Raw genomic sequence first — 27548 nt, 5'->3', positions numbered from 1 at the left:
AACGGACCTCTCTAGCTTTGCTGGTAAGTGACCCAGTTACGGGGTACGTAACAATTGGGGTTCTCGTCTCGAGATTTGACACCAAATTGGGAGGCCAGTGAATCGGGCTTGTAAGTCCAATCTTGGATCTGGTTACGCGGGTAGCCAGACGGGAAACCAGCAAAGATGGACGTGGATGAATTTATAGAAAACCTGACTCTAGAGGCGCTAGAGGCGGCCACCAAATCAGACTTGATAAATATGGTGAAGGGACTAAACCTCGCAGAGGTGAGGTTGTCAATGAAAAAGCGGGAGGTGCGAAGGGCAATGACTCAGTATTATATTGGGAAGAATGTGTTTGCAGCTGAGGTATTGGAAAATATCCCTGAAAAGGTACCAGCTAGTGGGACGGCTCAGTTAGAGTTGAAGAAATTAAGGTTGGAACATGCAATTAAGTTAAAGCAGCTGGAAGCAGCTGAGAAGGAGAAAGAAAGAGCCGAGAGACAGAAAGAGAAAGAGAAAGAAAGGGCTGAGAGACAAAGGGAACATGAGCTCCAGCTAAAAGAGTTAGCAGTGAAAAGGGAGCATGAGCTCCAGCTAAAGGAGTTGGAGGTGAAAAGGGAGCAGGACAGGGCTGAGAAACAAAGGGAGCATGAAATTCAGTTAAAACAGCTGGAAGCAGCTGAAAAGGAGAGGGAGGCAGAGAAACAGAGGAAACATGACTTGGAGATGGAGAAGTTAAGGCAAGAGCGAAGAGATCAAGGGTCAGACCGAGAGGAGCGGTTTAATGTTAGTCGGGAGTTGAGGTTAGTACCTCCGTTCGAGGAGACGGATGTTGAAAGTTATTTCTTGCTTTTTGAAAAGGTGGCAGTGAATCAGAAGTGGCCCAAAGAGCAGTGGGTGGCGTTGTTACAAAGTGTGTTAAAAGGGAAGGCACAACGGGCAAATGCGGCATTGTCCATGGAGGAGGAAGAGGCGGAGAGTTATGTCAAAGTAAAAGCGGCCATTCTCCGGACTTATGAATTGGTACCTGAAGCGTATAGACAAAAGTTCAGAAATTTAAAGAAAGGGTGGAATCAGACGTATACCGAGTTTGCCTATGAGAAGGGTGTGCTCTTGGACCGTTGGTGTACAGCAGAAATAGTGGGAGAGGATTTTTGGCATCTCAGGGAGTTAATTCTGATTGAGGAATTTAAAAGTGGTGTTTCGGAGGATATCCGGATGTATTTGAATGAGAAGCCGAATAAGTCCATCTCCGAATTTGCTAGGTTCGCAGATGAATATGCCCTAACCCACAAGACAAAATTTTCCTCGAATAAAAGTTCCCAGAGAGACCGTGGGAACAATAGAGAAAGCCCGCCGGCTGAGGCAGAGGTCCTGCCGGGAGCTAGTGGTAAGGTTGGGGAGGAGAGGCAAGACGGCCAGAGATTTCTGGGCTTGACCTGTTTTAATTGTGGGAAGGGGGGACATATTGCATCTAGGTGCTTTGCTCCGAGGAAGGAGACAGGAAAAGGGAAAGCAGCCGTCCCTATTGGATGTGCCGTGATAATCAGTAAATCGACAAGAGAGCCCCGGGTAGACAGAGTACGAGAAGGGTCTGAGACTTGTATGTCAAACGGAACCGTGTCTGTGAGAGAGGGAGACCCACCAGTTCCCGTGCGAATCTGGAGAGACACGGGGGCTGAACTGTCATTGATTAGCAGTAAGGTACTGGATTTTGGTCGCAAGACGGGAATGGTAGCTGTGAAAGGAATAGGAAAAGGGACGGAAACGGTGCCCTTGCATAAGATCATTATGAATTGTGAGCTAGTCTCTGGACCAGTTGAAATGAGAGTGCGATCAGAATTCCCGAGAACTGACGCGGACGTCCTTCTGGGTAATGATTTAGCCGGTGGTAAGGTTTGGTCAGCAATGAAGCTGACAAGACAGCCGGTGGAGACCCCGCCCCTAGATTCCAAGATCTATCCCGCATGCGCGATCACTCGCAGCATGTCGAGAAAGGCAGCTGAGAAAGAGAGCAGTTTAAATCCGGCCAGTATCGATTTGGCCGAGATGTTTTTACCGACCCTGTACCACGAGGGTTTAGAGGGTGGTAAAACTAAGAGTAGTAAAGTGAAAGAGAGTAAGGGAGAGGAGGTAGACCTGCCCTTAGCGAGGAGAAAAGTTCTAGAGGCACGAAATAAAGATGAGAAACAGATAAAGCTGTTAAAAGGTCCAGGGTTGGACATGGATGATCTGTCTGGTTTGGCAGAACTGTTTGAAGAAGTGGAAAATTCTAAAGGTGTTCCCGATAATGAAATGAGGGCAGTCCTAGATGAAAAGGGTGCCCTTACCTTGAAGAAGTCTTCTGGGTTGGCAGATGAGATTGTTTCAGCCCGCGGGGTTGAGTTTACTCCGGAAGGGAGTTGCCCAGAGAGTAGCTGGGAGGATCAGGGGAATTTAGAATTTGGACCGGGTACAGGTATTGAAAGCCTGGAAGAGGCAAATGTCCCGTTTTAGTGTGTCCAAGATGTGGATGCACGTGATACTGAACCTAGTAATGGAGCTCAGAAAAAGTCTGAGGTATTTGATTCAGTTGAAAAAGAATGCAATCCTTGTGGGTCAGATGGACTTGGTTCAGTGAAAAAAGGGTTAACCTTGGTACTAGTGGGAAGTGAGAGTTCCCAGGTGTTTGTGCTCGAAGGTGTGGTAAAAGTCAGTGAGGAGATCAAAGGTGGTGGGGTGAATATTATTATTGAAGGAAAAGGGAACTGTGTAGTTCCCAAATTGAATGAAGAAAATTTAAAGGCTGGACTGATATCAGAAGCAGCAACCAGGCTACAGAGACAATGGCTCGATACCACAAAGCCTGTGATTAATTACAGGTTGAGTTGGAAGGTAAAGGGGCCCCACACGCTATTGTTATTCCAGAGTGTGGTGTAAAAAGGCAGAATTTGAAATGCTGTTTGAACAAAGAGTTTAAACTGAAAACTAATAGCCTCAAGGGTCCTGAAGAGAAAACTAGCAACTTGCGTAAAATTAAAGAATTGGGTGGAAATTCGGGAAATGGTCTAAGTCTGGAACACATTGTTGATAAAATAACTCCTATGAAAGGAGCAGACGAAAGCCTATTTCGCCAGGGTGCACAAGCTCCCCACGTGGGAATTAACCGGAAAAGAGGAGAGGGTTAATGGGGACACCATTTTTAAATAGTGTTTAAGGAACACTATTTAAAGGAAGCCGGTTTTAAGGAATTTCGACAAAGCATGTGAATAATAAAGACAACCCCCATGGAAGCTTGCCTGTTAAGTTTGAAAGTAACATAAAGATTAGTATTTGCATGAACTTTTGTAGTATACACGTAAGCTAAGATCACAACTCTTTAGTTTTTGTTTGCTAAAGAAAATAAGAAATAAAAATAGGTGGTTATAAAATTGGAGTCTGATGCTACAAGACTTTAGTAAGGTACAAGATGTTGAGATATTAAAGGAAGTGACAATGTAATCGGTAACTGTTTAGATGCTGAATTGAATGTATAACTGTATTACTCTGTAGAGAAAAAAAACTTTTGTATTGTGTTAGATTCTAAAATCCTGTAAGACTTTGTATTACTTCGTTTTTCCGATGGTAAAAAACACGTTGAAGAGAGGGGGTGTTACGCCTGTGCCCCCTCCTTTTTGAGAATCGCAAGATCGCTATTAAGTCAGGTCAGGAGACCCAGGAAATGAGAGAGAGACGTTTGGAATGTCCTGGCCCCTCAGCGATACAAAGCCACGGGAAACGGCTATTGTCTCTTGGAGACGGAATTGTGTATTGAGTACTGTGCTATTTATTTGAAGCCTTCAGGGAATGACCAGAGTGGGCTGGTTGAGGGGTGGCATCCTTCCAACCTGATTGACATCTGAGACCCTGTGAGTCAGGATAAAAGAGGGTCTGGGGAACAGCTCCTTTAGACGCACCAGAAGAAACGCTAGAAATCCTGTAACAACGTAATAGCGAAAGCCGGTGGAAAGCCCACGTGCGTCCTTTTCCATTTGCCTCGGAATTGGTGGGCCTTACCACGGAAGAACGGCTTTAGCTAAAACAAAGGAGAAATCAGCCCCAACGACTTTCAAAGGATTGACATCATAAAAGGAATGGGCAAGTTTTAAACTCTCTCTCTTGAGTCCAACCAAAGGCTGCAGCCTGCAGCTTGAATGAACTTGTGACTTTTATATTTCCATCGGACAATACATTATCCCCTAGACAACGATAGAGTTATTTCTTATTGATTATTATTATACCCGTGCTTTTAGATTTAGCATTGACGATGTATATTATCTGTATGGTTGTATTGATATTATTTTTGTGTATTTTTATCAATAAATACTGTTAAAAATAGTACCATCAGATTTCAACGGACCTCTCCATCTTTGCTGGTAAGTGACCTAGTTACGGGGTACGTAACAATGTCAAACTCCCTCTGTACTTCACATCCTTGCAGGCTTCCTCCATTTAGATATCATTCTGCCTTTTGATTTCTCTTTACAAAGTGCTGACCTCACACTTCTCCACATTAAACTCCATTAGCCAGTTGAATCACCCACAATTTTCTGCATTTTGCTGGATAATAAAATCATGAATTTATAGGAGGTAACCTAATTTTCACAACATGCAGTAAATGCATTTCATGTCATCAAAAATAGCTCAAGGCATGTGTTGCCACTCAGCTCCATATCTCTTTACCTCTCAACTTTGAAATAAAGGGCACAGCTTCATTATCTGGAGAGGTTTATTCTATTAGACTTAGCTCCACAATCATTGAGTAATATTGTTTACATGTTTCTAGTAAACTTGACCCAATAATAAGCTTCCACAAATTCAAACTGAGCTATAATCAGTCTGCTACAAAAATGAATTTTTGTGCAAAATATTTTATATATAAAAATTATTTGCTCCTGAATATATTTTCATACTGAAATGACAGCACTATATAGTGTCCTTCATGATTCTTCAATGTGATGTTCGATGAAATACCTTTGAAGTGTACTCACTAATGGCAGACGTAGCCATGGCAAACAGATTGCTGCATACACTAATCAACAGACATCAATGTAATGTACCCAGTTTGGAGTCTAAGTAATCCCCGGAGCTTTTGTCCTTTTGGTCTATAATATGTAAACTGTAAACTGGAACCTTGAAAGAGGGAATTGTCCCAGCCAAACCCTTGTCTATACCTATCTGACATCCAAACAATCCAACAGCTGTCACTGGATAGGTATCAGAAGTAGAAGTAGAAGCAGGAGCTTCAGGATTAAGATGGCACTGGTGAAGCACAGCGATGACTTGCTGGAAGCAAACAACAGTGCTAATTACCTTATTAATCACACTCTTTCTCTGAAAAGATCAATAGAATCAGCGGACTGTAACTTCCCTTTCAGAGTTGAGCCTTTGAACCACCTGTGCAACCTGGCTTTTTTGGCTAGAAGTAGCAGGATGGTTGCAGTGTGAACGGGTCAAATTGAGGTGGAGCGCGCGGGCCCGAGAGCAGGAGTGAGCCAATGTTTGACCGCCGATTGGACTTGGAGGCGATTCAAAGTGGCAGAGCCAAGGGGAGGCGAAGTCTCCAAGGGGAGGGCCTGGGGCTGAGAGCGAAAAACCACGACAATGTTTGACTGATTTAAGTACTGGGCCAGAATGGAAAGGTCAGTATGGGCCGAATCGAGACGGTGGGTCCTGGGCCCACGAGCGTATCGAAGTGGCACAGCCTGGGTCTGAGAGTGAGGAACAACCCCTGTCTGGCTGAATAAATACTGGGCCACATTAAAAAGGTCAGGGTGTCTGAGCCAGAAGCAAGGGGCGGGCCGGTGTTCAGCTCGCTGCTCTGCGAGGTTTACTTGTCTCTGCGTTGAACTAAAGCTGTGAACTCACTTCCATCAACTTCAGTTCTGAATGCTATTTGTTTACTTTTATTGTTTGCACGATTCATTTCTTTTTCTGCATGGGGTTTGACAGTCTTTTCTAAATGGATTCTATGGGGTTTCGGTTTCGTGACTGTAAGGAGACGTATCTCAAGACTGTATATAGTATACATACTTTGATAATAAATGTACTTTGAACTTTAGAAGCAGCAATTGGGTTATACTACTAAAATACATTTACTCATAAAGCTAGAAAGTTAAATTGAAAGGAAAACAGAAGATCATGAAGCTCAAGTAGAGATGCATTAAAATTGCTCAGTTCTTACCTTCCACGCTTGAATTCATCTCTATTGAACTGAGTCATTGGTGGTCTTCCAAAGGTATCCGATGGCAGTGGTGGGAGTCCTCTATTGTCAATTGATGGAGGCAAGCCGGCATTTGGTGGTATAAAGAACGCTGGGTTGATGTGAGGGGCAGGTGGAACAGCACCTGGAGGTGGCACTACTAGATGGGGTGGGAGTCCAGGTGGCAATGGAGGTACAATAGAACCTGGGTGACCATGTCGAGCTAAGAATGAGCCTGGTGGGGGCAGGGGCCCGGGGTGCATATGAAGTGGTGGTCTGTATCCAGAGTTGAGGGGAAGTGGCATGTGAGGGTGAAGGAGGCCTGGCGGTGGAATTCCATGTGGAATTTCACCATATGGATTCCGTCCAGACATTTGGAAGGAATGTGGCAACTTATCCCTCCTGGGAGGAGCAATTGCATTTTCAGCTGGTGATGGCCCTCTCCGGGGCAATGGGGAATCACGGTGGTCTGGAGAATTTACTGAGTCATATGACTGGCTTCTCTGAGGATTCTGTCCTGCAAAAACACAAAGTCAGCATTCAATTTTGGTAAACATACTCCAAAATGCGAGACCCTTTCCATGTCAGCAAAGAAGAATATTTAACTTATGGCACAATGCCTAATATTAAGCAGCAATTCAGATCTTCTACTTCCAGAGCAGTACCACTCTTACCTAGCACTTGGTGCTAGATTGGGACTAACCATTGAACATAGTTGCACAATTACCTCTTGAGGTTTAGTTATAATGTTGCTCAAAACACAAGGTCTTCTCAGAAAATGCTACCTCCAGTCACAGGGAGAAAATAAAGCATACATTTCTGACCCCACTTTTCCACAAGGATATTTAGGACTGTCTTCAGGTGAAATGGGAAGCTCTGTATGGAATCATCTGCTTATAAAGTCAATTGAAACTAACATTATTCTCCAATTTCATTAGTATTTCATAGGTTGAAAAAGCAGAAAGAACATCTTTACGAAGTACGACAAAATAGTAAGATTAGTAACAGATGTGGAGAAGAGGTTCTAATTGTTTCTAGAATTCCCAATTCCAGAAATAACCAGCATCAGGATTGGAAGAAGCCCTACTGGAAATTAAAAATACTACCTTTTGGTAACTGAAATTTCTTTATTTTCACTGCCTTGGTTTACTCTCTGTTCTACAAGGAAAAGTGCAAATATTCTATGCCCTATCCTACCTCACAGCCATTTCTGTGCGATGCTAATATGGCTGCTGTGTGGTAGCAGGACCTTGAATCAGCTGTCAAGGTTAACTTTAAAAAATTGCAGCAGTTTAAAATCCTTCAAACTATACTTGGAAGAGGAGTGTGGTAAGTGACAGAATAAATATTTGTTGCTAGGATATGTTCCTCATTCCAGAAGTATCTACTTCCTTCAGATGCAAATTTTCACAATTCTCTTTCCTGTCTCCTAAAAACACTGAATTCTTAGCAACTACTGTTCCATATATTCCAAGCATTCTCGTATCTTGTTAAAGGAGCCACATATTCACCTAAAGAGTAGACACACTAATTACTCAATACAAGAAATTCAAACCAACCCTTTAACATACATATGCAGAGATCTAATGTGAATTCTGGAGTCGCCAGAGATACTTTCTCTTACTGACACGCAAGCCAACAGCAGCACCTTTACCATGCTAAATTCAGCAAGATCAAAAGAGACTAAATGTTTCTTGGTCTCCGTTTATTAACTTCTCACCAGAATCAATTATCCAAAAGATATACTATCTACCTCTTCTTTGGCAAGTGGAATTCTGTTATGTCCACTAAATTCATAAATTGTTCTAAAAACAGAAAATTCTAAAAATTTTCAGGAGGTCCAGGAATATTTGCAGAGAAACAGAAGTAATGTTTCAGGTGGACAATAACTCTATTTCTCACTTCCAAAAATGCAGCCTTCCCAGTATTTTCCCCTTTATTTCAAATTCCCAGCATCTGTACTCTTTTGTCATCTTCCACTGCTTCCTTCAAGCCTGCTTTCCATTTGCCTTACTATTTGATCAGCAAACCTGTTGGTTTATGGTTTTAAGAAGACATTTTTTTTTAAAAACTGTAGAATACACTTAACAGAATGCTGGCAAAAAACCAAGCATGATGCTTTCATAAGCTGTTATTCCCGAGGACCATCAATTCACAGTAATAACTTGTTACTTCAACAGTTAATTCTGATTATCCAGGTAGTTGTGCTTCCTTTAGTTCAGCATTCACTTGGATTTGTATTAACAAACCAATAAGAAACACATGAAAAAGTACCAGGGAGTGTCTGTAGATATAGTGTTTTTTGAGCTTTTTGAAGACATTCAATATGGCTTCACGTAAGAACCTGTTGGCAAAAATAAAGCTCATGGCAAATTATTGACCTTATTAGATAGAAATCGGGTTGATTGAGAATGTACTTAATTGATGTCCTCTAGGATTTGTACTGCAACTTCATATGTTCCTAATATAATTTAATAACTTGCATTGAATAACATAAAACAGATATATAAGAGCCAATTGTGTAAAGATAGGTAGCTAGAAAGTACTGCAGACAGGAGCATGAAATTACAGATACATTAATAGACTAACTTAAAGGACAAATTATGGCAGTTGGATACAGAGTCGTAGAGTACTACAATATAGAATTAGGCCCTTCGGCCCATCTCCAAACTTCTCTTAAATGTTGCAGTTGAACCTGCACCTACCACTTCCGCTGGCACGTATCTATGGAGTCCAAAAAAGATCTGAATACCTTTTAAATAGTGAAATCAAGGAAGTTAAATACCCAGTGAATTAGTTCATACATAGAGTATAAAATGAATAAGAAGCTTTACTGCAGCTAAACAGAGTCCTTGGTTAGTTCACACTTGCAATACTGTGACACTGTGCAGAGTTCCAGCCCTTCACTGGATAAAAGTTAAATTGGCTATGGAACAGATTCATCAGTATGTTACTAAACTAAAACCGTATTCCCAGGACTACAGATTTTTTAAAGGAGTGATTGATTGAAGCTGTCAGGATTTTGAAAGGTGGATGAGAGAAGTAACTTCTGCAGAAGGGAAGTTGAGGACAAGGTGATGCAACAAAACCAGGAAGCAGGCCTTTACAAATTCTACACACAAACATGACTTGAAAAAGTTTGGAACCTTCACCACAAAGAATGGCTGCTGCTAACTCAATTGGTAATTTTAACAGCCAAAGATCTGAAGCGAGGGTAGGTAAATAGAGTTAATATTACAGATCATCAATGATCTCAGTGAATGGTAGAATTGACTCAAGGAGCTGAATGTACATGTTTCATTCTTTGTTCTAAAGATTATTTTGAAAGTAAAGTGGTTTTTAATTTACCTGCTGACTGTCAATACAACACTTATTTTGGATATTTTTAGCTTTTAGCTCAGTACATCAATATCAAAGAGTTCTGAAGAATGTGAGCTAAATCAGGAAGCAGATACATGTGTCATGGAGAGCCAGCCTGGGCACAGCCCTCTTTCTTCAACAATCATCAGGCTTGTTCAGGACAATGCATATTATATACAGCTTCAAGAAAGAAATTTGTGAATCCTTAGCAATTACCTAGTTTTCTACTTTAATTACTCCCAGAATGTGGTCTAATCTTCATCTATGTCACAATAATGGACAAACACAATCTGCCTGAACATACTTTTCATGTCTTTATTGAACACATTGTTTTATCATTCACAGTCCAGGCTGGAAGAAGAATGTGAAATCTTGTATTTAATAACTGGTAGAACCTCATTTAGCAGCAATAATCTCCACCAAACATTTCCTGTAAGTTCTGGTCAGACTTGCACAATAGTGAGGAAGAATTATAGACCATTCCTCCACAGAAAACTGTTTCAGTTCATCAATATTTCTGGAATACCTTGCAGGAACAACCCTCTTTAGGTCATGCCACAACATCTCATTTGGGTTAAGGTCTGGACTCTGACTTGGCCATTCAAGAGCACAAAATTTTCTTCTTTTTAAACCATTCTGTTGTTGATTTACTCTTGTCTTTTGGATCACTGTCTTGTTGCATCATCCAACTTCTATTAAGCTTCATGTGACAGACCACTACCCTGATATTCTTCTGTAAAATATCTTAATACAATTCTGAATTCATTGTTCTCTCAACGATTGCAAGCTGACCAGGCCCTGAGGCAACAAAGCAGCCCCAAACCATGATGCTTCTTCCACCGTGCTTCACCGTTGGGATGAGGTTTTGGTGTTGGTGTGCAGTGCCCTTTTTCCTCCAAACATAATGGTGTAAATTTCTGCCAAAAAGTTCAGCTTTTGTGTCATCTGTCCACAGAACATTGTCCCAGAAGTGTTATGGAACATCCAGGTAGTCTTTTACAAATTTGAGACATGTAGTGATCTTTTTTTGAGAGCGGTGGCTTCCTCCGTGGTGTCCTTCCATAAGCACCATTCTTGTTCAGTGTTTTTTCTGATAGTGGACATATAAACAGACATTTTCGCAAGTTCTAAAGATTTCTGCAGGTCATTTGCTGTTACCCTTGGGATCTTTTTCACCTCCTTCAGCATTGCACATTGTGCTCTTGGTGTGATCTTTGCAGGACACCCACTCCTGGACTGAAGAATGCTCAGGTCTTTAGAGATGCTTTTGCAACATTTTCCAGCCTCATGTATCTTTACAATTCTTCTTCTGAAGTCCTCTGAAAGTTGTTTTGATCAAGGCATGGTGCACATAAACAGATCTTTCTTGAGAAGAACAAGCTTTGTCAGTAACTTGACTTTGTGTGTCTTTTTTATAGGGCAGGGCACCTCTACAACCCACACCTCCAATCTCATCTCATTGATGGGAACACCTGACTCCAAATAGCTTTCATAGAAGGCAATACACCACAGGTTCACATACTTTTTTTTAACCTACTGTGATTGTTTAAATGGTGTACTCAGCACTGACGAGAGGAAATACAGTTGTTTGCGTGTTACCAGTTTAGGCAGATTGCGTTTGTCTATTGCAACACACATGCACAATGTTGGAGGAACTCAGTAAACAGTCAACGTTTTTTCTTTTCCATTGATGTTGCCTGGCCCACTGAGTTCCTCCAGTATTTTGTGTGTGTTGCTCGGATTTCCAGAGTTTGCAGATGTTCTCTTGTTTGTGTTTGTCTACTATTGTGACTTAGATGAAGATCAAACCACATTTTATGAGTAATTAATGCAGAAAATCAGGTGATTGCAAATGGTTCACAATTTTTTTCTTGCCACTGTACACTTACTATGTTATTTCAACCCCAAAAGTGATCAAATTTAAATTTCTTCATATGCCTCTTCAAAAAGTAGCAAGCGATGCCAAGTTGCCAAACCTGAAAATCTATGTCAACATTAAGGAAAGGCCGAGGCTTTGATACTGGTCACTTTACAATGACTCTTGATCTTGAGATAGTGAAAATGCTGTGTATGCTTACTTTGTTTGGTCCTGAAGTACTAACATCAGTTACAACAGACACCAAATTCAGCATATGGCGGACATGATAGTAGATCTGATAATGGCAGCATTGGCAATGAAGTACCACAGATGAACCCATCACCACAGCTGATGTCACCTGAAGAAATTAACCTGCAATTTTCCTCCTATTCATCTACACTGCTGGAAATCAGTTCTAATAAATAAAAGCAATGAGGTTCCTTCAAAAGGAAACTGGTTCAGCACGAGGAAAGCTATGGGGTAAGAACAAAGAAATGAGATTGTCTGGATTGTTCCACAATGAGCAGGCAGAGATGCTGTAGGATGAACAGCCTTCTCCTGTGCAATTAAAACTATAGCAGATCAATATGATAGGATTAAATTTTGAAGACACTGAGCTTAATAAGCGAAATTCTTTTCTCACTCCAGACTTCTCTGCTAGTTCATTATTACAAAAGTACAAAGTCAAATACAACAATTTCTTTTTAGAAATTAAAAAAAAATCACAAATAATTCAGGGACTTCCTATAAAATACCAGAACAAAAGCTGAATCACTATTTGCTTCTTACTGCTGAAGACAAGGTGTTAATGAATATCAGAAGTTAAATTCACACAAACTGGACTTGTCATAGTGTTGAACACAGTGCAAGTTTCTCAAAAGTACAATGTTGAAACTCTTGACAAAAAGAGTTTCTAAAATTAACTCTGTCTTCCAGATGACTCCCATACCTTTGCTAAGGATATTTAGATTTATAGAGAATAACGCAGTACTCTGCTGTTGGATATACTACAAGATCAAGAGGAAGAATAAGGAGTAAGCTAATACTTCGCAGCAAGCTGCATCACTTCATTACACAAAGTCTTTTAAATTAGATCGTCAATAATCATAGGTTCTATTTTCCCTAAAAATCATTTTGAAGCACATCGAAATTTCTACACAGAATCTGAAAGTTTGGGAAGAGACAGCAGAACACAATACAAAGGCTACTGAAAGGTGAGGAAAGATCAACAGATAACTTTATCTTTTCCTAAAAAAGCATGATTTTAAAGCAGCAAAAACAAAGAGGGAGATGTATTTAAGTATTCTCTTGTGCTCTCATGTTTATTCCCCCCTTCCCCCTCCCCACATGGATTATATCTGAGATAGACTCAATGCTTTGATAAGAAAGGCTGTTTTATAAAACACAGAAAGGGTTCTAAAAGAATACATGGCAAAACAGCCTTGTCACCAATTATGATGCACACAGTGCTTGGAGAAATGAGACAAGGAAATATTAATAGACATCAGCAATGCCATGCAATCAAAATAAGGACTTTGGAATCAGATTTATTATCAGACTCCTCTTATAACATTTTTTGTACTCAAAGGTAATCAGAACACATGCTCAAGAAGGACTTAAAAGTCATGATGCATCATAAGGGAAAAATGTATGTGCATTGTAAAATAACAATGAGATAACTCATTACTATTCCTCACATCAGTTTTTGAGCATCCCCTCCCACTTCACACAAAAAGGGTTTAATTATAGAGATGATAAAAGTTTTGTTTAATTAAATCTATTGTAAAACCCTCAGTGAAATACTTAGAAGTATCAATTACTTAAAGAATTTGTTGTAATTTCAAGACCTGTTGTACTTGTGAAGTATAATTCTTTATAAACCATCCATTTAACTTGAAAATTATTGCAAACTATTTTGAAAACAGCATTAAATTTTGTTTAAGTTCAGCCATTTCCTACAGCTGAAACAAATTTCTCATGTGGAAGTAAAGGGAGGAACCGCATTCCATAATTGTAGGGAGACTCTCTACTAGATGTGGTAGTAGATCACTGATATTCTAACCAAATGAACTGAGGCAATAACAACTCACTGTAAACTTAAGTTTCCCCATAAGGGAAGGTTCTAAAACCATGTTTCAAACATTTCTTCCTATCATTCTTATTTCTCCAAATGTATTTTTTTGTAGTCAACTGTTTGGAAATGTATAACTATCCCGCTGCAACAGAGTTAATTCCATTTGCTTGTGTATGGTTATCCAAGTGGCAATATGAATGAAGACACCATTCAAAGGCAGCGTGGACAAAAAAAGTCCCCAGAATGATTCCTTGTCTCTATTGAGTTATTAAAGCATACCCCGGTTATGAAATACAACAGCAAAATACGTTGTGTCATTAAATAAGAAGGTAGAGGCGGGACTGAGGAATGCTGCAATTAGCCAGGACTTCCATAAATGACCCTATTTAAAGAGCGATTAGCTGTGTTCATCTCTGCAAGATCACCAATTGAAAACTGAATTGGCCCAGCTGTGAAAAACTACAGTTTAAAAGGCCCATGATACTCACCAGGAGGACTTGTACATAAAAAGAACAAAAAGTACCATTTTAATGAAGGGTAGGGAAAGCTGACACTTCAAAACACTTTTGCTGCAGGGATAGCTGGGAGCTTATGAAGATTTTAAAAAAGTTTTCATTAAAACTTTCTATAAACAGGAAGAATTTTAGAATTGAGTATTGTAAAAGTTCAACAAATCTTAATACATCAAAGATAGAAGGAAGTTATAATAATTTGAACTTTTCTATTTTCTTTGCAAATGACAAGTGTGCCAATCTTAATTATGAATTTCTTTTCCTGGGATTTTAGTGCTGAAATTAAAATATAATCGTACTTGGTCCTCTCTAGAAACTTAAAACTTTTAATTTCAAATAGGTTTTTAAAATCCAAGTTTAGCAACACTTCATTTAGATTTTGACTAAACACTGGGAATGTATGCAGAAGAAATTGTAATTGAATAATTGTTTTTGAGAAGTGATTAGAAAAAGAAAGATGTTAAGGAACTACTGAAGATGGCCAGAGATGCATCTTTGTTAATTGCCAAGTGTAAAGGCTGTGCTAAAGTTCATGAAGAAGACAGGATGCAGAAACCCACACAATAGCAAAATTGAAAACCACAAGGAGTGAGATCATGCAAATCTGAAGGCAGGAATTAGGGGAAGGATTTATAAATGTAAAGGATTTCAAATCAATTTGTTAGGGATGGCATGCCAGTGGACAAAAGTGACTAAATCATTCAATCCAATTATGCCGTGTTTAAAGAGTCGAGCTCATGAACCAGATAAGTTGTCATATGAAATAAAAATAAGGAGGTAACCATGAGAAAGATCAAATCAGGAATTGACAAAGGCATTATTTGAAGGTTTTTACAATATTATAAAATGCATTCTGGCTAGGAGCCACTGAATATTGGTGCTGGATCAGATGTGAAAGTTTGAAATCTGACTCAAAATTAAATCAAAGTAAATTTATCATCAACATATGTATATGCCACCATATGCTAGCTTGAGATTCTTGCAGGCATTTACAGGAAAGTAAAGAAATACAATAGAAGTCATATAAACTATAATAAACAAAGACTGATAACCAACCAATGCAAAAGAAGACAAATTGTGTAAATAAAAAATAAATACTGAGAACATGAGTTATAGACTCACTGAAAGTGAGTCAGTAGGTTGTAGAAACAGTTCAGAGTTGAGGCAAGTGAAATTATTCATGCTGGTTCAGGAGTCTGATGATTGTAGGGTAATAATTTCCTGAAGCTAGGATATAAGGCTCACACCATGGTAACATAGCAGTTACTACAATGCTATTACAGCTCAGGGCGTTGGGAGCTGAAATCCAATGTAAAGGAGTTCGTACATTGTCCCTGTGGAATGTGCGGGTTTTCTCCTACAGTCCAAAGACGTACTGATCAGTAGGATCTGGTCACTGCAAATTGGCCTGTGATTAGGTAAAGGTTAAATCTGGGCAGTGCACCTCGAGAGGCTGGAATGGCCTGTTCTGCACTGTATCGCAATGAATGAATAAATAAATGCATAACTAAATCCATCTCTTGCCTGATGGTAGTAATGAGAAGAGTGCATGGCCTGGATGATAGGGGTCCTTGACGATGGATGCAGATTTTCTGTGTTAGTGGTGCTTGTAAATTTGCTCAGTGGTGGGGATGGATTTGCCTGTCACTGGATCTAGATTCCTATTTAACATAAGAAGACATGGGGAAGTGAATGGGGTGTTTCTGACGGGAGTAGAAGAAAGGCCATCTATTTGATGTCAGACAGCACAGCAACAATAATAGTGCAGGTGGTGAAGCTGGACAACTTTATTCTACATATTAAATTTGATTGCTTTCGAAGTATACAACTAAGAGAAGTTGGAATCTTTGTAGAACACTCTGTTTATAACAATAATGCGATGCTTTCATGACTAAATGTAGGGCTTACAGTTCCTGGAAAAAGTACCCAGCCCCCAATCCTTTGTCCACCTAAATGAGAATTAATACCAGGGATTTTGATCAATTTCACTGAGAATTTTTATTAGTGAATCACATTTTCCTTTTTCACGGTAGAGCCCAAAAACCAAAATTGTAAAGCATGAAAAAACTAAAATACCAGCAGTTCAAAAGTATTCATCCCCCTTTACTCAGTAGTTAGTTCAACCACCTCTCGTAGCTATTACAGCCAGTAGTTTTTTTGAATAAGCCTCTATTAATTTTGCACGTGATGGAGCAAGATTTGCTCATTCCTCCTTGCGAAATTGCTCAAGCTGCGCCAGGTTATTTGGGGAGTGGCGGTGAGCAGCAATCTTGAGGTCTTGCCAGAAATGTTCAATTGGTTTGAGGTCAGGAATCTGACTGGGCCACTCAAGGACATCAATTTTCTTCATTTGAAGCCACTCCATGGTTGCTCTGGCAGTGTGCTTTGGGTTGTTGTCCAACTGGAAGAACATCTTCCCCAGTTCAAGCTTTCTGGCAGAGGACAAATCTTGCTCCATTCATGTTGTGCGAAGCTAGTAGAGAGTTAACCAAACAGACTACTGGCTGAAATAGCTGTGAGAGGTGGTTCAACTAAGTAATCAACAAAGGGGAATGAATACATTTGAACTGCTGACATTTTCATTTTTGAATTTTTAATTTTTCATGTTTACAATCTTCCCTGTTTTTTGGGCTCTGCTGTGAAAAAGCAACATATGATTCACAAATAAAAAAATCTCAGATTTATCAAAATCCCTGGTTGTAATTCTCATTTGTGTGAAGCAAAAAGGAAAATACTTTTTCAAGCCACTATATATATTATACATGCGATCTTGATCTAACAGCAAAATCTGCCAGTGTTAATGTTGAAAATTTTAGCCATGCTAACAGTAAAAAAAATGGTCAAACTGCAAGGCCAAATTCCAGCAAAACTCTATTCAGTAAACACTACAAAAGAAATTTCCTGGCACAACAGAAACAAAAATAGAGACTTCTTGATCTATATGTTGACTATTATGCTTGAAAATGTGAGATGAGAGAATGTCTGCAGAAAATTTAGGATATACAGAATGCTAAATAAAGAGCCTAATTAGTTTTTTTTATGGAGATACAACATGGTAATGGTGCTTTCGGCACAATAAGCCTGTGCTGCCCAATCACAGCTATGTGAACAATTAACCTACTAACCCATACACTTTTGGACAATGGGAGGCAACCAGAGAACTGAGAGAAAACCCAGTCACAGGGAGAGCGTACAAATGCTTTACAATGGTGGAATTAAACCTGGCTCATTGACATTCCAATAGCATTATGCTAATCGCTGTGCTCCTCCAAGAGAACCACAAACTTGTCATGATTTGGAGGCTTGCGTGCCTCAATGACCCGGAGAGCTATGTTGGCTGGAGTCAGGGTTTATGCTCTGGCTCTTGGTAGGGTCACCCACATCGAATGAGTCAAAGCGTAGAGGACAAACTAAAAGTTGTCCACCAGTCTTCCAGGTTCGGGGGTTCAGCTCAGAGCTAACAACCCTGACTGGAAAAACTAAACCATTACGGAAACCTCAATGAAAAATCCTTCTACATCTGAGTGTGATGGTATTCCTGAGTCTCCACCCATGACTTGCATGACTGAGTAGTGAAAACAGAGAAGCTACTGACATGATGAAAGAAGCCCTGAACACCACCACAGATGGAGGATCTTCACTGCTGCCCTAAATGGCAGCAGCATAACAGGCAAATACAATCTCTATGCTACTGTGCTGCCCCAAATCTATTTCTCTGAAGCTATTGGTGAGGCACCCATTTATCTAACTGACAAGTTCTTGCCCTTGTAAGTCAGAGTCTTTAGTTCACTTTCTTAATTTAATTTAATTCTTCCACCATGGTGTTGAACTATTGAAGAAAATAAAGGATAGATCTGACTGGCAAGGAACTTAATAACCGTTATTTATGGCTTTTTCAGATGCAAAACATCTTGTGCCCAGATATGCAAGATTTGTTAGATATAAAGGATATCCTCAACAAATTTAAGGTAAGTTTCTCAATAGCTGAGGAGTGGAGCATAGCATAGAGTGAAAGAGAACAGCTCCATGTTGAATTCAAAATTGTGGCTCAGTTGGAAGCAGTTTGGGTACCACTGCATGCACGTTAGCAGAGATGATCAGGAGTGCAATCACTGGGCTCCACAGGAGGATTCCATCAACATTTCTCATCAGTCTGTATGTATTTATCATCAGCATTTTCTGCAATTACTGATGTGTTATCTGTCTAACCCATTAGTCAATATTACAAGAACAGATTTCCTTTTGGGCATCTGTCACTGTTTTTAGAAAAAAGTAGGATATAGATTCCTAAATACTTACTTGTAGAAGACTCCCTGATACAGAAAATGACAACTTGTGGTCTCATCTCTAATGCGAAGAAGGGCCACTGGAAATAAATTGCAGAACGGGTGCTAATGTACATGGAAATGAATGATATGATGAATCAGTTCATTTATAATAGCAGGAGAACAACGAGCACTAAAATTGGCAAAATGCCTTTCTCTGCAACAGTTCCTCAGAGAATGAGTAAAACTGGTAGGCTTTTGAATGACAACATTTTTCAGACTGAAGTAATCCATTATATTTGTGGTCCAGAGCATTGAACTACAGGGTATTTTCCATTTGCTTTAACTTAGCAAATTATTTCTTCCACTCCACCAATTCAACTGTATTCACACATCATTCAACAAACTATTTCTGGAATGAATGGGGGTTGGACAGTTCAAGATTTCAGGTCAGATATTACTTTCCTTGTTATACTAGGTTATAAAGGCTTGAAAAGTCCCAGGTTAAAAATTTTTATTAGTTAACCAACCTAAGGTGAGGAGAAAGGCAGGTGGGTGGGGGAGAGGGCGGAAGAACAAAGAAGCTGGGACAGGGTAGGTGGAAGAGGTAGAAGTTTCTCCGCAAATTCTACCATCTTCAACAGGATCCTACCACCAAACACATCTTTAGCTCCCTCCTAATGCTCTGCTTTCTGCAGGGATTACTCTCTCCATGATTCCCTTATCCATTTGTCCCTCCCCACTAATCTCCCTCCTGGCACTTACCTCTAAAAGTCGAAGTGCTACACCTGCTCACTCACCTCCTCCCTCATCTCCATTCAGTGCTCCAATCAGTCCTTCCAGGTGAGATAACATTTCACCTGCAAGTCTGTTGGGGTCACCTATTGTATCCCATGCTCCCGATGTGGCCTCCTCTAACTCAATGAGGCCACTCTCAGGTTGAAGGAGCAACACCTCATGTTCTTTCTAGGTAGTCTCCACCTGATGGACATTGATTTCTCTAACTTATGGTAATTTCCCCCCTCCCTCCTCTCTCTTCCTCCATTCCCACTCTGGCCCCCCTCTTCTCCTCATCTGCCTACTTCTTTCCTCTGATACCCTTTCTCCTTCCCTTTCTTGCATGGTCTACTATACTTTCCTATTAGATTCTTTGTTCTTCAGTCCTTTATCTCTTCCACTCATCTCCTCCCAGCTTCTCACTTCATCACTCTCCCCCACTCACCCACCTCCCCCCCCCCCCAACTTGGCTTCTCTTATCACCTTCCAGCTTGTACTCCTTCCATCTCTTTATTCTGGTTTCCTCCCCCTTCCTTTCCATAGGTGCTGCTCAGTTCCTCCAGCATTTTGTATGAGTTACTCTAGATTTCCAGCATCTGCAGAATCTCTTGCGTTAATGATTTTTTTTTTAAAAACCTAAGAAAGGGATATATTCTCTGGACTTAAATGAAGAATTAATAAGGTGTTAGGGTACTTCGAAGAATTGAACCCAGGACATAGCAGAAAATTCACAAGAGGCAACAAAAAAGTTATGTAGACTAAGACGGACACTGGAAGTCTACCAAGGGTTTGGCAAGAAATGTTATAAATGGGGGCAATGTAAGATGTGCATGAGGGAACAGAAAATTTTGGAGGGAAAGTATGGGAAGCGAGGCATGTGGGTGGGGAGGCAGCAAGACATGAGGCATGCTGGTGAAGACAGAGGAGGAGGATAAGGAAAGAGGGCACACAGAACAGATAAAAGAGTCAATGAGAGAAGAGAGGAGATAAGCAAGTATTAAGAGTGACATGGAACAGTGGAGAAAAGATGATGAGAGTGGAAAAGAGGTTGGGTGGAAGACAAAGGTCAGAGTGGGCTGCTCTGGGAAAGAAGTTGTAAAGGATGACTGAGAATTGAGAGTGGCTGGAAAAATGGAAATAGGGTAGGAGAGAAAAGTTGCTAGAAGAAGGAAGGAAGGAAGGTTTTGGGGAGGTGCGGAAGCATCTAAGAAGAAGGAAGAGTCAGGGATAAAGAGAGGCAGCAAAAGAATGAGAAAAGCAGGAGATAAATGAGAAAGAAATACAGGGAGAAAGAATAGCTAGAGGAATCAAAAAAGGTGGAAAGAGTTAAAAGACCATGGAGTCGAGGAATTGATAGTAAACGTCCAATGGGGAAGTTCCATTCTTCAATTTTCTACAAAGAGCAACATTCAAGAATAGAGCAGTAACAAGTTCCCAACACAAAAATAGTCCTTATTTTCAGGAGAAAAAGGGACCAAATGTGTATTCAATACCATAGGAATACTAGGAATAAGAAGAACAGGTATCTGCTTCGTAGCACAATTAAAGAAGTCGCAGGCATCTCACAATGCCAGGACATGTTGGGATAAGGTCAAACTCTCAGCAACAAAAATAACACTGGCAGTTTATTAGTTGGTCAACACTTGTCCGTACCTTTTCTAATGTCAGGATTTTTAAAGTTTATGATACAAATTTTTACAAGGTCAATCTCTACTGATTATTTTATGCTGTGTTGTCAACTTACCAGAATTTCCAGAACTACAGACAGAATATTGCAAAGTGAAATCAAAAAGAATATTTTTATGATATTGTGTATCATTAAGCCTCATAATAGATTTGTGTGATCAACGTGTTTTATTTTAAAGATACAACAGTTATCACACCCGGGTACAAACACAGTCTAAAAGGCAAGCTTGTTATTGGTGCTAGGGGTAAATATACTAACTTTTGCTCTGTACTCCAAAACTGACAGAGACTGAGCCTGACAGTGTGAGGGAGCTGAATTAGCACAATGACAAATATTGTCAGGAGGTTCACCTTAAGTAACTTTGTATAAGGTGACTGGGCATGAATCTGACACGCATTCATTCACAGCACAAAAGCCCATATTACAAAACAACCAAGGATGAAAAATATAGGAAACAAGTAAAAGCAAAGTCAGACCTGGAATGTAAAAACCTGCAGCCTTTATGTAGAAAGAGAAACTAAAGGAAATAAGCCATTCTGCATTTCTGAAGTATTGGAAAAGGACAAGTTAGAATCTGAGATCACCATGCAGTGCGCTTGGATTTACACACAATTAAGATGCAGTGAGAGAGAATATGTAGACTGGGGCATAGTAGCTTAGAGGAGCAAAAAGGAAGTCCAGAGAAGCAGATTATGGTTTCATTGATAAACTAGATGAAACTAAATTAAGTGCATGCTAATTAAGTCTCCTCACACCATTGGGCTCAGTAACTCTTCCTGGCTGATTCCTGTTGGCAACAACACTGGTAATTTAAATATGTACAGAAACTATAAATAGAAAAGTAATGCAATTTATAAATAAGTGGGAGATCAGTTTTGATCTTGACCCTTTAAGAAATTATATTCACAAAGTAGTATCTTTCAAAGTGTGTTTGAAAGACTAAACTAATCCTTCTCCAAGTATATGAAACATAGGAAACATTGAAATGGAGTACACCAATAAAACCATTTGGACTGAGTAGTTCTGAAGCCTGTGGTTGTGCAAAGAATTTCAAATTCAGCATGTTTTATAGTGGTGCAAAAGGTATTTCCAGCATTTGGGGATGGAGATATTCCCAACCCTTAAAGGGTAAAAGGAAATAATGCACAACATGCAAGACATCACTTGTTCATCAGTTTGAAGTCTCAACAGTTGCCATAATGAAGAGTTTTGTCTCTCTTCCCCCCTCAAATGCACAGCACAGATAGACCTCAGTGCAGTGAATTGCATAAACACAAGATTTTATTGCAACATCAACATGCAGGAGATCATGGACTCTGGGAACACTGACGGTAAAGGCCAACAAGGGCACAACACAACAAGAAATCTTTTGAACGAATATAAGATATTTTGCTTTCCTTCCATCCATCATAATTTTAAAAAGATTCATTTAAAATCACTTTACAGTTCACAAATATGAAAAGAGAAACATTTGTCATATTAAACTGTTGGACAGGTGTCAGTGCAAACAATACCAAGTCCAAGATTGATTCTCCCAACAGTCACCCAATCCTAAATTTAACAATCCAATAATGAAGGGTATTCCACAAATGAAGATTTTCTCTTATTTTACAGAGCAGCATTCATATCTTCCGTATGGTGCTTATTAGTAGAAACAAAGTACCTCAAAAGAATTTGGGCTTTGCTTTCCATTATGCACATTATGTGCTTCAAAACAACATGATTTTCCTGTCCTTGTTAATATGACAAAGCCATAGAACTGAATTTAGTATCCATTAAACTAGTTCAGTTCATTACCTATTGACAATACTTGCAGTTAATATTTTGTGTGCTAAATTAATCAAATGGAAACAAATGCTACTGCATAAAGACAGTGATAGAATCAAACATATTGGTAAGTGACCAGAGTAATGCCTGAAATATCTGGATGAGAAAGAGTCATTCACAGTTCCACTACAGCAGGTATTACTCTGTGTCACAAAAATACAGGGTTGTAAAGAGGTTAATGAAGATCTAATGTAGTGTAGAATTTCCAAAGATTTACTTTTCTTGGATTGAGCTTCAAACTGGTTGAGATTCTGTTTGTTGCAAGGCATGACCTCTGGTCTTTGTCCATGAAGTTCTCTTTGTGGAAGTAACTCCATGAGTCGCCGGACAGAACTTTCAGATCCCAGATACACTTCAGCAAACCTGCACAGAAAATAGAGTAGACAAAAAGGAAAAAAATCTATTATTCATCACAAAACAGTATTTCTACAGATTTTTTTCCAAAATTGGAAGGGACTGATTCTTGCTAATTAGTGTGCTGCATGCCTTCCAGTAGCTTCATATTTCCTTTGTCTAAAATCCATTTTCATACAAAGGCCAGAAAGAACATCAGTACACGTGTAAAACAATCAAATTCTATCCAATCTTCACGAACCATCTACCTATATATATCTCTTTTTCAGCAGATGATGCTGGTTCAAACGGTAACTCCTGCTAATTTTGCCTTTGCCAAATAGATGTTTTAAATGTACTAACTGAAATTGCAAGATGGCATTGGGCAGTTTAGCAGAAAAAGCATTTACTGGTGTGCATACCTGCCAATCAGTTCATCTGTGACATGTTCAGTTTTTACCCATTAAACAACTTTCAACAGATAATAATCCCAAATTCTTTGCTCTGACTGCTATCCTGGAAATTAATGGTAGAAAGTGCACAAAAACATCACAAACTTACTGTGGCATACAAACAGCCTGTTAACATTCACAATCCAAACTCTTACTTGGAAATGAACACTTAGACAATGCTTGAATTGTGTGAGAAAAGCTGAAGGAAAGAATGTGTATGCGTGTCTGTGATAATCAGGGAATGTGGGCAGCAGTGTGTGGGGTACAAGAACAGAAGTCTCTAGTTCATTTTTATGGTATTTTGTATATTCCTATTGTTGTAATCCAAGAAGGTGTGCCCCACTCCAATTTATATTCTGATCTGATAAAATTCAGTTCTTTTCATAATCTCTGCAAAAGTTGCCAATAACTAAAAGACAAAATAGACTGTATACAAGTATACAGTAGCAGTCTTCATTTTAATCTCAATTAGAGGTAAATTAACTACTCCCTCCTACTTTATTCCTCCTCTTTCTTTGCTGATATTACCGGTACTCACTGCTAACAATTTCTGTTATAGTTCTGCAAGTGCCAGACAATTGCTACCGCCTTAACAAGATTATTTAACTGTGAGGGCAATGTAGCCAAATCCAGTTTTGTCCTTAGGACAGAACTTATGTTAATGTCCTAGAGAAGACTGACCAGATCGCTCAAGAGCTTATGTTAGTCTTAGGTCTTCTTGATCTGCATGGCTTTATACCAAGACATACACTGTTATTCATTTGGTCACTGTTGGCCTTACTTCTTATTCCTCAATTGAAATGTCAACCCTTCTTCTACCTTCTCATGTGCATCAATGATATTTTACTTTTAAAAAACATCTGTTTAATCACCAGTTAAAAACATTTAAAACATTAATATATTTATCACTCTAAATTCTCAATAAAAAAGTATGCCTCACGTATTCACATTCACTGATGTCTATGCACAGGTTAACTCCAGTGTTGGAAGAGCAATTATTTTTCCCAAGCAAAGAAGTTCTGATTTTCAATATTCACTTTGGAATGAATAAACATTTTGTCACTTCAATAACTGGGCTAATTGCATCAATTCCTGAATCAGATACAAACTAAAAATGCACAATTGCAGAGCTAGTCCTTAAACATCCAGGAGAAGATGTTGCCCAATAGCACGCACACAAGCCAATTAATATTGCTATCACGATAATGCAAGTGAAATATACACCATGGAAATGGCTGAGCAAACAAACAACCTTAAGATAAATAATCATGAAACAGAATTTCAAAGGGCTAATCCCTAGACAATCCCTTTGGAAACATAGCTGTGGCACAGCAACTTGATTCCTTCTAAGTAGGTACCAACCTGTTTTTCCACATTAATGACACCAAGCAAGTTATAAATTTCCAGCCACCAAATGAATATCACTACATCAATGACTCCAGTTCAGGAACATAAGTGGTAAGCCAATATTTTTTTAAAATGATAACTCATACTTTGATGTGTGAGGAAGTGGATGTGATTTCCTGGCTTTTGATAAATTATCACATTGTTATTCCATTGAGTTATCACAAGACTGGTGTTCCATTATGACACATTAACGTGATCTGTATTAATTGCATTCAGTACCAATGATCACCTGAATCAGATATTATCCTCCTGACAAGGGAGATTATTACTGTGTACAAAGCACTAGTAATGCAAGAACAGGCTCTCTTGTGCAATCACCAGCAATAAAATTATGCTCTAGCTCTCAGCATTTTATTTCTGCATAAATTTGTGGCATTCATCCTAATTTTAAAAACAAGCTAGTTTAGTATGAGAGTTAAATGTAAAGGGACAAGATATCTAACTGCAGAATTTAATTTTACCAGTAAGTGGTCAAATTATTCCTCAAACACTGGCAATGCATTCAAGCTCAGTTAATGTTGCTACCATGTTAATGAAATTGAAATGTGTATCATGGAGACAGCAGAGGCTCTGAATGCACTCACAGGCCCTAATCTTAAACAGCAGTACAGCAGAGTTTCAAAAATCCTATCCACAACTACACCACTGTTGGGAAACCTAACAGTAGTAAAGCAACATTATTCTTTTCCAGAAGCTGATGAGGTAGACCTCTTAAAGTTATTTTTGTAAGGCTCTGATGCCACCATTTTCGCTGGTGGCCCATCTCCAAAGTACAAAGTCCCTTCGGTCACTGGAAACAGCCAGTAGCTCAAGGAAAAATCTGTTCCAAATCACTGAGGTGGTTTTCTTTGAAAACTATAACTTTGAGCTCTCAATAGTTTAAAAAAAATCACATCCTTGTGTAGAGTGGGATAAGCCCCCAGAACTGCATCAAGTTGAGAAGCTGGAGACTAGCTGGACCAGAGTGTTCAGATTCCCTGTTGTTAAACAGAACAAATTATGCTGCTGCCACTATATTTTAGTAACCAGACTGAAAAATCCAAATAATTTTAGGAGGAAAGAATATCCTGGCTCATTAAAATGGATGTGCTTTATCTGACAAATAGCAAACATAAATATGCTGGACGAGTTTGAAATAAGTGGCCTCTTTCTAACATAAAACTAAGTGACAGTAACAGGAACCTGAATTTAAAAGAGTGGATTCCAATTTTCCTTTGTAGTGTAATGCCACATATCATAGCAGCCTTCTGTAACATAACCAGAGGACAATTCACAATCTATAGCTCACATAGACAAATGTATTACTGCATTGTGACTAGGTGTTCAAATACAACAGACATCACAATGAAACTTGATCACAGCCTTATTCAATGCCAATATCATGCTCAGTAGTTAATAAGCAATGCAACTGATTCTTCCTTTCATCAGCTTAAAGAATATGAACATAGTAAACGCAAGGTCTTTGTTGTGTGGGTGATCAAACTGACCATGATAAAAGTTAATGTTCCACAAACTTAAAACATTGCCTATTAATGGGAATGGAATGGTTGAATTAGTAATTTGGAAGCCTGGGCGCATAATCCAGAATCAGGGTTCAAACTCTGGAGTGCTACTTTATTATCACCAGATGTAAATTCATTACTGTTCACTGATTTTCTTTGTCAAGAATATACTTGGCAATTTGATTTCAGTTAACAAAATAATCTGGATTTCCCTTTCTTTTTAGAAGAGGCCATTATACACTGTAGTTTGTTGAAAAATTTTCTTTGGTCAAGATGGCACTGGTGGACCACAGCGATGTTCTGCAGGCTATGTACAATACTTCTAGATATACCTCTTATGAATTATCTCACTGCAATCTGCGGCATGTAATTTCCCTTTAAGAAATGTACTTTTGAACCAACTTAATGAACTACAGATTTCAAGATCTTCTGAAGGACTCAGTGGACTTAACTCTCAAGCAAGCAGGTTTAAGCGGATGAAGATAGATTGACTTGGCCAGAGCGAGGCAGGAGGGGGTGGAGACTCTATCAGCCTGAAAGGCAGAAGAATGAGATCCCTTCTATCCCCTCTATGCTCACCTTGATCCTCAAAACATGGAAGATCCATCATGAACTCCCACAGCACCCGATGATCCTGTGATTTCAGTCTCTGAGGCCGACATACGAGCATCCTTCAGCAGGGTGAACCTATGAAAGCATTCAGCTCACATGGACTACCTGGCCAAGTATTAAAGACCTGTGCGGATCAACTGGCTGGAGTATTCATTCAACACACACTAAATGCTGGAGGAATTCAGAAGGCCAGGCAGCATCTATGGAAAAGAGCACAGTCGACAATTTGGCCCAAAACCTTTCGGCAGGACTGGAGAAAAAAAGCTGAGAAGTAGATTTAAAAGGTGGGGGGAGGGGAGAGAAACACAAGGTGATAGGTGTAATGTGAAGGGGGATGGATAAAGTAAAGAGCCGGGAAGTTGATTGGTGAAAGAGATACAGCGCTGGAAAAGGGGGAGTCTGATAGAAGAGGACAGAGGCCATGAAAGAAGGAAAAGAGGGGAGGAGCATCAGAGGGAGGTAATGGGCAGGCAAGGAGATAAGATGAGAGAGAGAAAAGGGGATGGGGAATGGTGAAGGAGAGGTGGGTAGGGAGCATTACCAGAAGTTCAAGAAATCGATGTTCATGCCATCAGGTTGGAGGCTACCCAGATGGAATATAAGGTGTTGTTCCACCAACCTAACTGTAGCCTCATCACAACGGTGGAGGAGGCCATTGATAGACATGCCGGAATGGGAAT

At 39.5% G+C, this 27548-nt stretch overlaps 1 protein-coding gene across 1 annotated transcript in view; it reads right to left on the bottom strand.

Annotated features, from left to right (window-relative positions):
* The window catches only part of LOC140729508 (cleavage and polyadenylation specificity factor subunit 7-like), a 79555-nt gene that overhangs the window by 20777 nt on the left and 31230 nt on the right, over positions 1 to 27548 (bottom strand). Inside the window, exons 4-5 of the mRNA XM_073049304.1 lie at positions 22780 to 22925; positions 6185 to 6719 (exon numbers count right to left, since the gene is read on the bottom strand). Of these exons, the coding sequence (XP_072905405.1) occupies positions 6185 to 6719; positions 22780 to 22925 (681 nt within the window). The remainder of the gene's footprint in view (positions 1 to 6184; positions 6720 to 22779; positions 22926 to 27548) is intronic.

Source organism: Hemitrygon akajei, chromosome 6 (genome assembly GCF_048418815.1).
Source record: "Hemitrygon akajei chromosome 6, sHemAka1.3, whole genome shotgun sequence".
In the NCBI taxonomy this organism is placed as follows: Eukaryota; Metazoa; Chordata; class Chondrichthyes; order Myliobatiformes; family Dasyatidae; genus Hemitrygon; species Hemitrygon akajei.
The sequence above is the reverse complement of the archived record's forward strand: the minus strand, read 5'-3'. Positions and strand labels throughout refer to the sequence as shown.